The 16493-nt window shown below is 38.1% G+C and overlaps 1 protein-coding gene across 2 annotated transcripts; it reads left to right on the top strand.

Moving 5' to 3' along the window:
• The first annotated feature begins 1859 nt into the window (after nt 1–1859).
• Nucleotides 1860–16493, top strand: timeless (timeless circadian clock). Of its 2 annotated transcripts, XM_059329384.1 has the most exons (32): nt 1862–2052; nt 3436–3547; nt 4147–4300; nt 4482–4596; nt 4727–4789; nt 4933–5034; nt 5875–6030; nt 6110–6243; nt 6843–6930; nt 7020–7196; nt 7997–8214; nt 8306–8409; nt 9499–9668; nt 10174–10299; nt 10440–10591; nt 10676–10773; nt 10859–10979; nt 11266–11467; nt 11575–11714; nt 12288–12367; nt 12465–12588; nt 12686–12768; nt 12911–13025; nt 13106–13188; nt 13314–13471; nt 13558–13777; nt 13944–14012; nt 14466–14584; nt 14700–14970; nt 15450–15501; nt 15615–15694; nt 15900–16493. In XM_059329384.1, exons 2-32 carry the CDS (start codon nt 3466–3468, stop codon nt 16031–16033), a joined length of 3990 nt encoding a protein of 1329 aa, XP_059185367.1. In that variant the 5' UTR covers nt 1862–2052; nt 3436–3465; the 3' UTR covers nt 16034–16493. The 2 variants fall into 2 exon arrangements, with proteins under 2 accessions (XP_059185368.1, XP_059185367.1); XM_059329385.1 differs by lacking the exons at nt 11575–11714; nt 12288–12367; nt 12465–12588 and having other exon boundaries at nt 1860–2052; nt 11266–11438; nt 12718–12768.

Here is a 16493-nt window from a genome sequence, read left to right as displayed (position 1 = left end):
TATTTTATACAGTCTATGCTCTCATGCAATCTCTACTTCTTCTACTGTTTACTGACCGATTAGCCTACAGCATTACGTTACACTGCCATCTCCTGACCAATGTACGTTTATGCAGCTTTGTTAATTCGCTCTAAACCAGTTGATGGAAACGTCCTTAATTTGCTAACTAAAGATAATCAGACAAATACATTTAATTAGCAAAAGATCAAATTGACCAATAGCTAACTAAACCGAGATACTAAGTATCACTCACTAAGTTTAGTTTGAGTTAAATTAGCTATCAGCTATAATGAAGTTTGACATACATTTACTGTTTAATTTTTATGAGTATAAAGTTCAGTTGTCCCTAAAAAAATAGCCGGTGTGGCCACACAGTGAAAATAACTGGAAAAAAACCCTCATAGGACACTAAGCTGGGCTAAGCTAAGCTATTGGTTAGCCGCATTTCAGACTTGCTGTCCTGACTTTGTAAGGTTCAAATTTGACTTAATTTAACTGTAAATGACATTAGTCTCCTTTCATTTCCTCATGCCATTCTCATCCATCAACCCCTAGAAGCTTGGTAGCAGCATGTGAGTGGAGATTTTCAGGCAGACTTTGGAGGATCAATTCAACAACATGTCCAAACTACATTTATATAAATGCCCCATATTTATCATCAATGACTGCTAAGAGTATGTTTGAGTTTGTTTAATGGCTTCATTTAAGAATCAGAGGATTTGATATGGGTTGATTATAAACTTGTGTTCAGTTTTATTTCAAATCCAGTTTTATTATTCGAAAGTAAATATGATTACAAAAAGCATTCACATCATCAGCTGACATTTTGCCTGAAAAATATGATTTATTTGTTTTCCAGCAAAACTCTGGAGGTCAGTCTTGATTATTTACTGTGTGTTACTATGTTACTCGTTTTTGTTTTATGGACATTAACATAAATCCGAAAGGCTGCATGTTAAACATTTTCAATCATCATCAACATGAAAAAAATAAGGTGCCAATTTTTTTTCTAACCTTGATTAGATTCGGACTTTGCAGGTTTAATATTTTACGTATTTCTATATAATTGTTTTATATATTCTATTTCTGTATCTGTTTTAAAATGACAAAACAGCTATGGTGATGAAAAGATAACTGTATATATACAATAACAACTTCCATATATGTCCATATAACATGTGGAAACTAACTTCAAAACCCCATCGTGCCACTGGGTGGAGCTGCAAAGGTCTACAGTAATGGAGAGAACTGATCTGTAGAGGCAATTTGGGTTCATGAACAATTGTGAATTTGCAAGAGGTTCTCATGTCAAGACATTTTGGCAAGATTTTTCATTCTCATGTATTTGAAAGCTTTATGCTATTACAGGAAAATCTGGTGTTTGGTTTCCTCAAAAACTCAAGAAAAGAGGACATGTTTTTTTTTTTTTTGATTGAATTTGATAATGATTTTGGCAACAAAAAAAGGCACAATTACCAATTAAAAAACTATTTTTTGTTGTTTTCCTGAATGATGTCAAACAATAAGTGGACAATAAATTTACAAAAAGGCTATTAAGGCCCTTAATGTATGTACCCTGTAATATTTTATATAGTATAGTGGATCTTGGTTCTTTTGTTACTTGTATACAATCATCTGTATATGCATAATGTTCTTTTGGAAAAGAAAAAAAGAAAAAAGATGTCAAAGTATGGCACACTGAAACGTTAAATATAATTGTTTTCCTAATTTAATTTTAGTTTACTTGTATTAAATTGAAACCGCTAACTCATTGATTTTGTTTAGGGGTTTGTTTGGTAGGTCAATTTATTATAGAATAACTGGTAAGGCGCTGCCTGAAGAACTGAACTCAGGGCAAAAAGGCTCTACGTCATGACGTCATTCTACATCCGCTCTCTGAGTTTTCGCTCGCTGTCTTGGCGCGAGACTTGTCCGACGTTATAGAGACAGCGGGCTGAAACCAGCTTCATAACAAATGATAAAGCGATTAACTTTACATACTAGCAGCTGCTGAACACAGAACCTGTCGAGTTACGGCGTTTAAACGATCTGGTAAGTAACCCGAGTTTTTTCTCTCTCTCTTAACCAGGATTCAAACTGTCAGACTGCTGTAAACTGAAGCTAACTACCACAGTGGCTACATAACAGTAGCACTTTGTGGGTTAACCCAAAGACATGTACATGTATATAGTCTATCAGACATACCGGTATATATACATGTATATATGGGTTAAACGAGCTAGTTACCGTGGCTAACATAACCTCCTAAACACTGTGTTTTTATATAACAGACAACAATGTTGAATATCGTCACACAGTTAAAATAATCACCTAACTAATTTTTCCAGTTTTGCAGGAAACACAAAAAACTTCACCAAAAGTGAAACATGTGACATTTATTGATCATTTCACTCAAAAAGGATGTAACAAAGGATGGCTATTGGCATAGTAATAACACTGTGTGTAAATGATGTAACTTAAGAGAAATAAATGACTTAGGCAATTTTTTTAACATGCCTTTGTGACTTAAGCGAGATATGGTAACACTTTATTTTGAAGGTGTCTACATAAGAGTCACACAAGCCTGTCAGAAACATGACATGACAAGTATCATGAGCATTAATGTTACTTCAAAGTGTCATTAATGTTCATGACACATCCCATGTCATGTTTATGACACGCTCATGTCACTCTTATGACACCTTAGAGTAAAATGTTAATAATATTAGTGTCACCAATAAAACACTGATAAACTAAACTGAGAACTAAACAATCTCCCTCTAGCTCTTCTTTGCTGGGTTCTTATCTGATGCCTGTGAATGTGGCAAACCAAAGATGTGATGATCTTAAAGGGGTAAAATCACATGATCTGATCAACTGAGGATGTAGGCGATTTTACCAGAGGTGGCCGGCGTCATGAGGAGATGATTTAGGCCAAAAAAAACGTTTTTTGACAAAAAATGACCTATTATTTTAACAGTGTGACGATGTGGTTATGTTCCCTCGTTTTAAGTAAGATTAAGAGGTAAAGTTAAGGTTAGTCTGGTTTCCAGTGGGTCAACATGTTAAGGTCAACATTTTAATGCAGCACACAACATGTTGATCAGCTGTTGATAACTTACACCTAGAACCCGCTTTAATGTATTCAAACTTCACTTCAAACAAGTGATAAGCAAATTATAGAAACGTGTGATATCCCCTGACAGATTAGCCAGGTCAAATAGTTTTCTAAATGTACATGTCATGTGTAGTCTAAGTTAAAGTCTGTTACTATGTGCTGCTTCATGGCAATGAGCAGATTTTCATTGTCTTGATCTGGTCCTGAAGAATAAAACACAAAATCTGAACTTCGTAGTAAACACAGGTTTTTGAGATACTCTGTTGATCTTTCTGTATCATCCTATGTGGCTGTTTAAACTGAACCTTCACCTTCAGGCTGTCTGATGCTGTTTGGACTTATTCAAGATGAATTGCGAGCTTTTGGCAACATGCAGTGCTCTCGGCTATCTGGAGGGAGACATCTATCACAAGGAACCTGATTGCTTAGGTGAGTGGTTTTTAAAATCTTTTTTTTTTTCCGTCAGGGCCCTCTAGGATTTTTATAAATTACCACAACACATAAGAAACTGACAACTACCCTTCCTTCTCCACAACATTAATACATTTTATGAACACTAGAACAATGGGGTGGTGCAGCACTGAAGTTTTTGTGGGCACCACCTCAGCAGTGTGGAGGGCATTAAAACTCAATTACTTTTCCCAGATCACAGCTGATTGTCATTGGTCTGAAGTGGACATTATTTAGTAGTATTTTGCTCTAGCTTTTCCACTTTTTGTGCACAGATATGGTGATAACAATGGTCTGAAACGGTGTGGATTGATATTACTATTTTTAGTCAAATCTTCATTTTGTTGTCATTCTAGTGTTGATTATGTGTGTCATAAGAAATGTCTGTTTTGTCTATGCAGAGCAGGCTCTGTTTTTCTAACTGCATATTTTTCTCAGCTTGATGAAATTAGCCATTCTAACTCTGTAAAGGCTGTACATATTTCTGCATTATCTAAAAGAAGGGGTATATATTGATGCCATAGGTTAAGAACAGGAAACTCCTGCCCCCACTGTGACTGTTCTGTCTCTGTCTGCAGAGAGTGTGAAAGACTTGATCAGGTATTTACGCCATGAAGATGACACCCGTGATGTCCGCCAGCAGCTCGGTGCAGGCGAGATTATACAGAATGACCTTCTACCTATAATCATCCAACATGGAAAAGACAAGGCCTTATTTGATGCCTGCATCAGGTATAAACCTTGACATGAAACTACTTTCACTTGAAATGAATGCTCACAAATATTTATTATATGGTCTTATCACATGGATTGTTGATACACCAATACCAATATTGTGGTTGGTAATACCGGTATCAATGTTATTAAATATATTGGCGTTAGATTTACTGACTCTTCTCTGGTTTTATTTCAGGCTCATGGTCAATCTTACTCAGCCAGCCATGCTTTGCTTTGGGAAAGTCCCTGATGATCCAGTGTTTAGACATCACTTTTTGCAAGTGACGTCTCATTTACAAGCCTGTAAAGAGGTATTGTGGTGTTATTACAACAATAATAATAACGTATGCCATTACTGTAATAACAACCATAATTCATCTTTAAAATGTACTGCATTGTATAATAATGAGAACTTTTTGTGTCCTCTGCTTTTATTTTAAGGCGTTTGCAAGTGAAGCAGTGTTTGGCATTTTAAGTGAGACTTTATACACACTTTTACAACTGGTGAGTTTTCACAAAAAGACAACAGAACAAACTCCACCTTTACCTACTTGACCTTCACCTGTTTCTCACATTATATCAGTAAATGGTTCTGTTGTTCTATGTGTTTTTTCCTGCCTGTCCCGACTCACCTTCTTCTATTTCAGGACTGGGAGCAGAGACAGGAGGAGGATACCCTGCTGATAGAGAGGATCCTGCTGCTGGTCAGAAATGTGCTTCATGTACCTGCAGACCCCTTGGAAGAGAAGGTCTGACTCTATTCACCCTCTTTCTGAGATGCTCAGTTTTATACACAACAAGCCTCTAAACCAAAATTTGTACAATAGAACATGTTCTAGCAAGAATATGATCTGAAGTCAGGGAGAAATTAACAACATCGGCAACCAAGTTTACAGGTTTCCCTGATGTTAGCATATAGCTACATGTAGCAGTGTATGTAATGTGAACACAGTTGCTGCTGTGTAACAATTGAATAGAAAGTAATTCTGTAAATAAAAAAAAGTTTTAAAAAAGCACTTTACACTCAATATACAACAATATAAAATCAAAATCTGAAGTAAATAAAGAAATGTACAAATAGAAATAAAATAAAAAATATGATTTGAAGTAAATAGCGATATGTACAAAAAAATGGTGGTAACATTGTCATGATTAGAAGTAAATAGAGATATGTACAAATGTGTGTGTATATTTAACAACAGTGTGACAAATTGAATTATGGCACATGATTTCTTTGGAAAGTCCGTATTGCACAGATAATTATTATAAATAGAGTTACTCTGAAATCTGTTGAATGTTGAAACGGAGCATTCACAGTGGTCGGAAACGTGAAATTTTTCCTCATAAGGCACTTTATTATTATTTGGAACTTTTGACATGCACATGCAACATTGTAACGTTTTATACATTCACCAGCCACTTTATTAGGTTAAGTGTGTACTTAATAAAGTGGCCGTGAGTGTTTATGACAGAAAATAAGGAAAAACATAATGAGTCCCATGTAAGAGTCTACGTTTTGTCCCACAGGACATTTGACCTCACCCTTCATCTCACCTGTACTTCTTGCCTAATCTCTTTCTCTCCTGTAGAAAGTGGACGACGATGCCAGCATCCATGATCGGCTGCTGTGGGCCATTCACATGAGCGGCTTCGATGACCTGATCAAGTTCCTGGCGTCAGCTCAGAGTGAGCAGCAGTGGAGTATGCATGTGTTGGAAATAATCTCCCTCATGTTCAGAGACCAGGTGAGTCAGAATAACACCTCTGGGAGACATGCATGTAGGTTTCCAGCTGTTCTGTGTTTGAGCTCTTCTTTCCTTACAGACGGCGGAAGCTTTGGTGAGCGCCGGTCAGGCTCGCTCAGCAGAACAGAAGCAAAAAGACTCTCAGGAGCTGGAGGCACTGAGACAGAGGGAGCAAGCAGCAAAACACTCCCGCACTTTTCAAAGAGGAACCAGGTACAAACAAGCTCATATACATGCATCACCTTCTCGATATACAAAGCCAAAATGTCGTAGAATCCCTGCATGTTAGTCACAGAAAGCTCTGTGTCCCAATATGAATATGACTCAAGCAATGTCCAAGCATGATCCAGTTTAAAATGCGGTACAAACACATGGTTTTCACAAGGTACAGGGAGGAAAAAGGGCTCTAACAACCGGGTGTTTTCATAAATGATAAATTATTCATGTGTTTGTTTATTTAATCTATTTTCATTTTTTTTGTAAATATGTATTATTTAAAAATATATGTTTAGGAAAAAAAAAAAGTGTTCATTGAGTAGTGGAGAAGGGGTAGGTTTAAATAAGCATATTCTTCATCCTACTCCTTTTCGGACATGTTGCGTTCACATTATAGCTTTTGTTTTGACTATTGCTATTTTCTTTTGTTTTGATTGTTCTCAGTGGATGTATTTGTTTTTGAGTTTACTTTGTTGTGTTACTCGCACATGTTCGAAAATAAAAGCTGAACTGAACTGAACTTGTTTTATCTTCTCTAGTATGAAAAATAAATGTGTGTTCTATTGTGTGTTTGTGCGTCATTGTTATTATTTCAGACACTCCCGCTTCGGAGGGTCCTTTGTTGTTCAAGGCCTCAAGGCGATCGGGGACAAAGATGTGATTTATCACAGACATGTTCATAATGTGAGTAATGAATTCGTGTAAATCATCTGTGTCACTAAGCAATGCTTGCACAAATAGTTTTAATATGAATCTCTTTTGTGGTTTTTTAGTTTAAAAACTACACTCATGACACAGGCAAAGCAGTGAGACGTGTCCCCAAGAGGAATCGACAGGCTCGGGAATGTAAAGACAAACGACGCTCCGCCTTAAATGTTCGTCTCTTCCTGCGAGAGTTTTGTGTGGATTTCTTGGAGAACTGCTACAATCGCCTCATGTACCTTGTCAAGGTCAGCTGCTGAAACATTAATGACTTAATGCATAGACTCACAGACCTAATTCAACAATTTCCCTTTTTGTATATTGTTTAGTGGTCCTCAAATGGTAAAAATGGGACTGAAAAAGTGTAATACCTTTATATAGCCATATTTAGGTGTGGGCCATATATCAAATATTTTTTAATGTAACCTTATGTGATAGGTAATTTAACATTCATATAATAAGTCAGCCAGGCTGGTAATAATAAATGATCATAAAAAAAGTATAAAAAAAGAAAAAACAATAAATATTAAATGACAAATGAAATAATACTACAACTACTAGTAATAATTATGAGGACACCAAAATAACTGTATTTCACATGAACAGTTTAATTTAAATTTTGCGAATAATTAGTCAAATTTAATTAAAGAATACATTTCAGAATTTCAAAATTAAAGCCCTCTAAAATGTCATGAAGATGTGTTCCTTAAAAATTCAGATTAATTAACTACAATGATCACACTTATGAAGTGAAATACAAATATGAAAATAATGTATATCATGGTATAGATCATGGTATATGATCATGGATCATGGTATATCTAAAAAAAACTGAGATATTATTTATAAGCCGTAATGCCCAGCCCTAACTATATGGCATAAGAATATGTCTGATACGTTTCTGTGGAGTAGATGACTCATACGTAAATCTTAAGTTGCTGTGTACATTTCTGGCAAGTAAAAGCTTCTCCAGGTTTGTTGTACGTCGTAAGCATAGGTCGTAAGTAGAATACTCTCATCACTTTGTATTTCCTCGTCTCATCTACAGGAAAGTCTGATTCGAGAGGAAACTCAGCAACATGACGAGACGTACTACCTCTGGGCGCTCAGCTTCTTCATGGCCTTTAACCGTGGCAACGGTTTCCGTGCTGATTTAGTTTCTGAGACCATGTCCATACGCGCGTTCCATTATATTGACCGTAACATCACCAACTATTATGAGATGATGCTCACAGACCGCAAAGAGGCCACATCCTGGTCACGCAGGTAAGAAGATCATCAGGAAGCATGTTGGAAGAATTATTTTTTTTAGATCTGAGCATTGATCGCAGACTGATAATCACTGGTTTGGTTCCAGGATGCACCTGGCACTAAAGGCTTATCAGGAGCTGCTGCTGACTGTGAACGAGATGGACCGCTCACAGGATGAAACCATTCGTCAGAGTTCCAACGTCATTAAAAGTGAGATGCTCTTTGTTTACATAGAGTACTCTTTTCAGTTTGAATATTTGAATTATTGCCTTTTTTCTAGTTACAGTTTTTTTTTTACAACCGCTATGACCCGTTTGTCAGAACCTTAAAAACTTTTTCAAAACTGTTAACGCACAGTTCATTTCATGCTCTAAATCACGCAGTGTAACTAAACACAGACACACACTTCCAAAATACAATAATACACTAACACAGTTCACCAAATGTACCAAAGCACTGATACACATTGTCTTCCAACAGAAACATTTAGTCAGTCATAGCACAGTGTCATAAAAAACACTGACAACTGATGGAATAGCACAAACTGAATCCCTTTGCATGTGTCAAATCGACTTTTTTTCCTTTTTCTTTTACAATCAACAGATTATTGTATTGATCGTACATGTAAATGTTTGTGATAATGTTCTTAATTTTTCATTTGTTGGCCATGAATTTTGTTCCTTTTTTTGTACAGCACTCACTTCAAAAAGACAGTAAATGACAGGATTTGCAGTAAACACTTTACTGTTTTGCAAATGAAAATGACTTACAGGAGAGTAAAGAGGGAAAAAAATCAGCATTTAGCTGTCATTCATTACTGTATTGTCAAATACACAAAAAGAAAAAGGAGCAGAAGCTGTGATGAATGTAATCTTCAATCCATTAGTTTTGAACATGAGGTTTTCTGTTTTGACAAACTGTGAAAGCAAATGAAAATTCACCAGTTAACATCTGTTTTGGTCTTGATTGAGCTTGTGCGTAAAAGGAGTTAAAACTAATTTTAAGCGTGTAAAATGTGTTTATTTTGTGTCAAAAGAAGAAGAATTGTGTTAATTGTATAGCCCACACAGGCTGATGTTGTGGTAACTGTGTGTAGAGTTTTGAAAAAGCGTTAAAAGTGTTGAACAACAGGTCATAGCGGTTGTAAAAAAAACTGTAATAAGGCTCAAGTGGAACATACGTGTCTCATCACTGCATAATGATTCAAATACATGGATAAACTACTCAGTCTTAAATCTTGTTCTATGTCTGAAATATTGGTTTGCATAATTGCCTCATGTATTTTCATGTACTTTCCAGGCAACATATTTTACATGATGGAGTACAGGGAGATTTTCTTGACCCTGCTGAGGAAGTACGATGAGACGACTCAGCCTCAGTCCTACCTCATAGACCTGGTGGAGTCAACTCATCTCTTCATGCGCATGTTGGAGCGCTTCTGCAAAGGTCGAAGAAGTCTGATGGTTCAGGTCAGTTGTTGTACTGAATTTTTTAATTAGTGTAAATTCTTTCTTTTAGTACCTGTTTAAATTATTTATAACTAGATCTGTTGAAGATACAATATGTTACTTTTCTGCAATTAAATATCTTAAAATGACTCAACCTATTTTGCCGAGTTGTGTACTTACATTATTCCAAATGTTTCCAAAAATGTTCCAAACTAGAGAAATCTGTACTTATTTTCTGTAAGTCTGCTTCATTTGTTCACCTTTCAATGTCTTTATATCATACCATCTCATATATCACATGATATGAAGACGCAGCATTTCGGCTGTCTGACAGAAGTAACTAGAAGTAACATTTCATTATTTAAGCCATCATATGTCTGGATCTTACCATAACAACAAGCTGAGTCCCTCTGTGACACTGCAGAACAGCGTCAAACACAACCTCATCAAACTCCATCTGTTGTTATTGTTTAGATTGAGCGACCCCCTAGTGGCAGAAAATGACATATTGCATTTAACTTTGCAGAAAAAGAAGGTGAGGCGGAAAAAGTCTCGAGCTGAGAAAAGATCTTCGGCTGAGGAAACCAGTCCGGAGGCTCTGGCAGAGACCTGGAAGATTGTGGAGGAAGAGCTGAGGGCTTCAGGCTTTCAGGTCAGTGTGAGAATCCACCTCAAGGGGGAGCAGGGAGCTCCCAAAAACACATTAGTCTGACATCAGTGAACTGAAAAGCTAAAATGAAACTATTTTCTGGTTCCGACACTGAATGTCACCTCGCTGTCGTCTGCGTGCAGTTATCCGAGTCTTTAACTGAAAGCATCGTGCCATTTGATGCCACATCTGAAACTCCACTTGAGGAGCAGCGAACGGAGGCCATGGTGCGGGTTCAGGATGCCCTGCTGGCTCGACTGGGACCAGAAGCGATGGGGCTGCTGCGTGCCGCCAGGTCAGTGAGGCTCAACAGGCCATCGATCCCTCAGAATAATCACATGCTTATTTACTCAGATATTCACCATCTTGTCACTCTCAGGGAGGTGTGGCCAGAGGGAGATGTGTTTGGTTCAGCTGATGTGGAACCTGAGGAGGAACTGGAGCTCCTGAAGCAGATCCTGCATGCCAACCTGCCAAGTAATTAAAATATATATATATATTTATGTGACTGCTTCGTATCAAAGCTTCTGTGCAGCATTCAAACCTTGCGTTTTGATTTCAGGGTCATCTCCTCCTGAGCCTGCAGCAGAGGAAGAGGATGATGCATTAGAGTTAGAAGAGGAAGAGCTGGAGTCTGTGCAGGTTTCTGAACAAGAGTTCAACTTTCTTGACTTCATCAAGAGGTGAGGAAAACAGTAATACTAACAGTAACATGCCACTGTAATGCTGTGATCACAGTTATTATAGTTTTCTACTTTTCAATAGTTTTATTTTCATTTTTTCAAATTATTTTAGTTTTATCCCTTAGTTTTCAGAGTGTTTTTGATTGTTTCAGTTTAGTTTTTATGTCTTTTTTTAAATTTCAATAATCTTAATCTGTTTCCAAACCTTCGTTTAGTTGTAGTGAACTGTATTAACCATGTTATGACCTCCTAATGGGGCGTGCTCCCCCTCTCTTACCCTTCTCAGATTTTCCAACCCGAGTGTTGTGCGTCCATATCTCATCTTATTAAAATCATATGCAAGAAACACACCTCACACAAACCACTGCATCGCCCGAATGCTGCACCGCTTGGCTGTCGACCTCAAGATGGATGCCCAGCTGTACCAGCTGTCGGTCTTCAACGTTTTCAACAAGATCCTGAGTGACCCTGCTGCAGCTGCTTACGCGGTACAGTAATGAAATGAGAAACATTTTCTTCAGCCGTATCAGAAAAACTATTTGTGATATAAGTGTAGATTAGACACAGGGTTTTATATTTATTCTGTCTTTCACAGGAACTGGTGACTTTTGCCAAGTTTGTGTTGAAGCGTTTCTTTGAGCTGGCAGCAAAAAACAACAAGGCATACGTCGAACTGCTGTTCTGGAAAAATGTGGGAGCCGTACGTGAGATGACTGAAGGCTACAGCAAGGACGGGTGGGTGCTTACTGTTACTGCCACTGTGTGTCTACCATTGTGTGTGTTACTTTAAGCTGTACCATGGTGATACCAAAAAGTAGCAGGTGCTATCCAAAACTTTTACTTATAGAAAACCAAAAAAAGAGCAGGTCGAGTTAAGTCAAACCGTGCCATAACATGCAGAGGAAATGTAGCTTCAAACATATGAAATTTAACCCTCCTATGTTGCGGGCCAAATTGACCCATTTGAAGGTTTAAAAATCTAAAATAAATAGTTAAAAGTATTTTTTGATTAAAGAAAAGAAAATTAAAAAATGTAAAATATATTTTTTTTTAAATCAATGTCATAACACCATTGTGTTTTATATGTAGGTCTTTCCAATGTAATGAATGAATTATCCTTATTGAACCATGATCAATGAGAGGTAAAGAACACCATTGCACTAAATATTAAATTAAATGGTTGGTAATGGAGTTATAAATGAAATATAAACCATGTTTTTTTAGTTTCTGACACTTTTAGATAATGAAAGTTAAAGTCTTGGTTCCTGTAATTTGAAATACTGAGTCTTGTTGTCCTCAATATGTCAGAGAGGGAAAGAAACCAACATGGACTGAAGAGGAGGAAGAGGAGCTGCGCAAACTTTATGAAGAGCACCGTCACTCTGAAGGTCTGCTTTCTTTTGTTTTGTTGTATTATTAGTTACAAAATGCATTTGCACATTTTGTACTTGGATGAAGTAACTGACTGTTGATTCTTGTGTTTAGTGCCAGATATAGTCGAGTATCTGCTGCCATTACTCAGCAACAGCAACCGCAATCGACGCCAGGTCGTGGTGCAGCTTGTGCACATGGGCTTGGTGGGCAGTGCGAAAGAACTAAAGAAACAGAAGTATGTACTTTAGACATAATGAGTAATATCATAATGTTAATTTAATGAGGAATATACCTCAGGCTGGCTCTAGACATTTTGTTTTCTGTCCCAAAAGGAAAGGAACCCAGATTGTTCTTTGGACTGAGGATCAGGAGGAGGAGCTGCAGATGCTCTACGAGGAGTTCAAAGACTCTGATGGTACAGGACAGCATATTGCACGAGAGTAAAATGAAGGAGCCTTTCAGCGAACCTCTGTCCTCATTTGAAGTCGTTGTACATCAGCATTGTCAGGAATACTTCCAATTTGTGTCGTGACCCTTTTACCGATGTATTTTCACAGACGTGCTGGGTGACATCATGAAGAAGATCACAGCCAAGCGGTCTCGTGCACGTGTGGTGGACAAGCTTATCAGTATGGGCCTGGTGGGCAATGCTAAAGAACTGAGGAAACAGAAGTATATACTTAAGACATAATGATTAATATGAGGTATATATCTTAGGCTGGCTCTAGACATTTTGTTTTCTGTCCCAAAAGGAAAGGAACCCGTATTGTTCTTTGGACTGAGGAGCAGGAGGAGGAGCTGCAGATGCTCTACGAGGAGTTCAAAGACTCTGATGGTACAGGACAGCGTATTGTACGAGAAGAGGAAAATGAAGGAGGCTTTTGGTGAAATCTCTGTCCTCATTTGTCAAGATTACTTATAATTTGTGTGGTGACCCTTTTTATTGATGTATTTTCACAGATGTGCTGGGTAACATCCTGAAGAAGATCACAGCCAAGCGGTCTCGTGGACGTGTGGTGGACAAGCTGCTCAGTATGGGCCTGGTGTCTGAGAGACGAGAACTTTATAAGAAGAGGAGTCGCAGCAGTGCTAAAGGGAAGAGCTCTGGAAAAGGAATGGTAAAGTTTTTTTTTTGTCTTAATTTCCCAACTCTTAATCTGATCTATAGTGTTCTACAGTAAAGGTCACTCTTTCTTTGCCACAGACTGAAGAAGAGTTCCTAGATGATATTTTAGACCGAGATGATGAAGATGAAGATGAAGATGAGGGAGAGGATGAGTCTGAGTCTGAGGAGAGTGAAGAAGAGGAGGAAGAGCAAGACAGGGAAACATCACAAAATAGAGGAAGAAGAAGCCAAAGCCTTCACTCCACAGTGGAGAGGAGACCTGATGTCAGCACCTCGGTGTATGCGCTGCAGCAGGAAGGTGAGATACAGGCCCTTTGTGCCAAATAACATATGGATTACATTTTATATCTTTGAATAACTATTGGAGTCTCTTTTTTTTAGATGAAATCAACGATGTAAACTTTCTTCCATAATGTACTCTTAGGATTTGTTTCATGGTGTTTTTTTTGTTTTTTTCTCATCAGGCCTGTCCGGACCATTGCTGTGGCTACAGAAATGTCTAAACAGAACAGCAGAGGACCGCGAAATTGATAGTAAGTGCAGTAAGGAAGTGTTGGATCATTCCTTAAAAACTCACATAGACCTCTCGGTTCATGTCATGGATTTTTCCTTTCTATTTGTATCCTAAACCACAACAATTGCTTATGTGCCACTTGATTGAGTTGAAATTTGTACTGAACATCCAGGAAACCCTGATTTTGCAACATGGGTCCGTAAATAGTTGTTGCTTAATTTTCCAAGTTACCGTATTAATTTAAAAACAAACAAAAATGTTAAGCTGCTGCCCTCGCCAACAGCAGTACCCCAATAAATGTTTTCAGATTCTTTTTATCATGACAATGATCAGGGAGGTCTCATGAGTTGGTAAGGAAAAACCCAATTGTAAGTGGTTTTAGCTCTCAGGAAAGTTACAGCACGTACACAAAAACATATTGTACTTGGTGCTGTTTGGTCTGTTAATGAAGTTGTTGTGCTCCATTTAAAAGATTCGTCCCAGGATGTGCCACTTGTTCCTCTGACGGAGGAAAATGAAGACGCCATGGAAAACAAGAGCTTCCGTAAACTGTTGCGCAGTCTGGGAGTACGAGCTCCTGCTAATGAACAGGTGTGTTTTTCATTTCACCTCATTCTAATCAAACCCCTCTGGTCTGATATTTGTGTTTTTTGAGACTGTTAAGAGTTTCCTTCTAAAAAGTTATTTTTTTCTCTTGTGTAACCAGGAAAGCTTTTGGAGGATCCCAGCAAAGATCAGTGTAACCCAGCTTCAGAGTGCAGCCGCAGCTCTTACCCCAAGAGAGGAGTTACCTAAAGGAGGCGAGGAGCAAGACGGATCCAGAAGTCCACCCGGACAGGCCCAGGTGGAGGAGGAGGAGGAGCAGCAGCAGCAGCAGCAGGAAGAGGAGGAGGAGGTCTCAGGAGAACGGAGAGCTCAGGCTCTGAGAGCTCTGCTGCTCACACGCAAGAAGAAACATCACACCTCTGAACACACAGGTACATGTGGGAGCTTCAGAGTCTGACCCTCGTCTCAGGTGACGGCAGTTAATTACAGCTCTGTCACTTATGTGAGTGTTAAATTACATGGTTACTACAATAGTCAGCTTTTGCTAATCCAGCACCAAAGAATGTGGTTTTGCAAAGTTCTCAAGTGTTGTTTCAGCCTGAAACTGGAAAACCAGCAGTTTATTTGTGATGGTTAAGTACCTTTCACCCTTGTTTTGCATCTCAGAATGTTGAACATAATGGACATAAAAATCAGCAACATATCAAGGTTAAAAAAGGAGTTTTTAGTATAAAAGGAGTTCAACCTCCTTAGAAGTGAGACGTGAAGCCACGTAAGATAGAGCTAATACTGAGGGGACACTGCTTTTGAGATGCAGCATTTTATATCTTAAATCTACCTCTAATCAAAGATGAGTCAGAGGTTGAGATTACTTTGTTCTTATTTTCATCTTTTTTGTTGCTGTTTTTAGCTCCTGTGTCAGATTTCACTCCTACTGAGGATACAGACAGTGCTCTCAAGAGGTGAGGCATCGCCCTGTGTTTTTCTTTTTCATTTAAGCCAAACCTCAGCTGAGAAATGTCTATTTTTAATTCTAAGCACTACTTAATTCTTAATCTAATCCTGTTCACATCAGGTCCCAGGAGAAGACCTCAACTAAAAGAAGCAGGGTGTTGGACGACGACGATGATGATGATGATGATGATAAGGAGAACGGTATTTCACTTTAGTGTTTTAGTGTGTTAGTTTAATTATAACTAACTGGGCAGTCAGCCAGAAAACATGTAAAACCAAAGGTTAAAAATGTGTTGTCATTCCTTATTTCATGCTAAGCTTAACATCTGTGCTACGAGCCTCCAACATTAGTGTTTAGTCATGACTGAAGTGCAGCATTTTGGCTCACAAATTACTTTCTTTACAGAGGATAACTCCACCACCGCAGCTGATAATATGGAAATCAACGGTGATGCAGATTCAGACCGGGAGGATGTCTCCGCTCCTGTGAAGCGTAGACGGAAGATGGTCTTAATTGATGAAGAGGACGATGAGGATTAGTGACTTTCTCTAATGGGCTGTAAAAACAGCAGACGGGGGAGACATTAAAGGCTCTCACTTTAGAGGTGGATAAAGCTCTCTGGAGGTATGCAGAAACTCTATTAATGGAGAACCAAACAACGCAAAGAAACAGGCCCTTAAACCAGCCCCTGTGGATACATAGAGATCCTATTCAGCATTTAATTTTGTCATCTTTTTGCTAAGCTTGATTGGTGCTTTTATGTTGTTATCATAAATAGGTTCTGCTGGTTTTCTATTTTGTTAGTGGTTCTCTCAGGAGTCTCAGCCCAGATATCATTCAGATATTGCTTGATCTTTTATCTGGAAGCTGTATGTTGATTATATAATTGTTGTGAGAAAATTGATTCTTGGATTTGTACTTTTGTCATTTACAATGTTGATGCTTCTATTCCACAGTTAAATTCATGCTTTCCTATTAATAAAAAAAACTGTTGTCAAA

The sequence above is a fragment of the Centropristis striata genome, chromosome 3, assembly GCF_030273125.1.
Source record: "Centropristis striata isolate RG_2023a ecotype Rhode Island chromosome 3, C.striata_1.0, whole genome shotgun sequence".
Taxonomy (NCBI): domain Eukaryota; kingdom Metazoa; phylum Chordata; class Actinopteri; order Perciformes; family Serranidae; genus Centropristis; species Centropristis striata.
Note: the sequence above shows the minus strand (reverse complement) of the source record. Positions and strands in the feature narration are given on the sequence as shown.

Excerpts from the sequence above, each read along its gene's own strand:
- timeless (XM_059329384.1), top strand. The coding sequence starts at position 3,466 with ATGAATTGCGAGCTTTTGGCAACATGCAGTGCTCTCGGCTATCTGGAG. Across the intron at positions 6,031-6,109 it reads CCCTCATGTTCAGAGACCAG|ACGGCGGAAGCTTTGGTGAG; the intron begins GTGAGTCAGAAT and ends CTTTCCTTACAG. Across the intron at positions 12,368-12,464 it reads AGAGCACCGTCACTCTGAAG|TGCCAGATATAGTCGAGTAT; the intron begins GTCTGCTTTCTT and ends TCTTGTGTTTAG.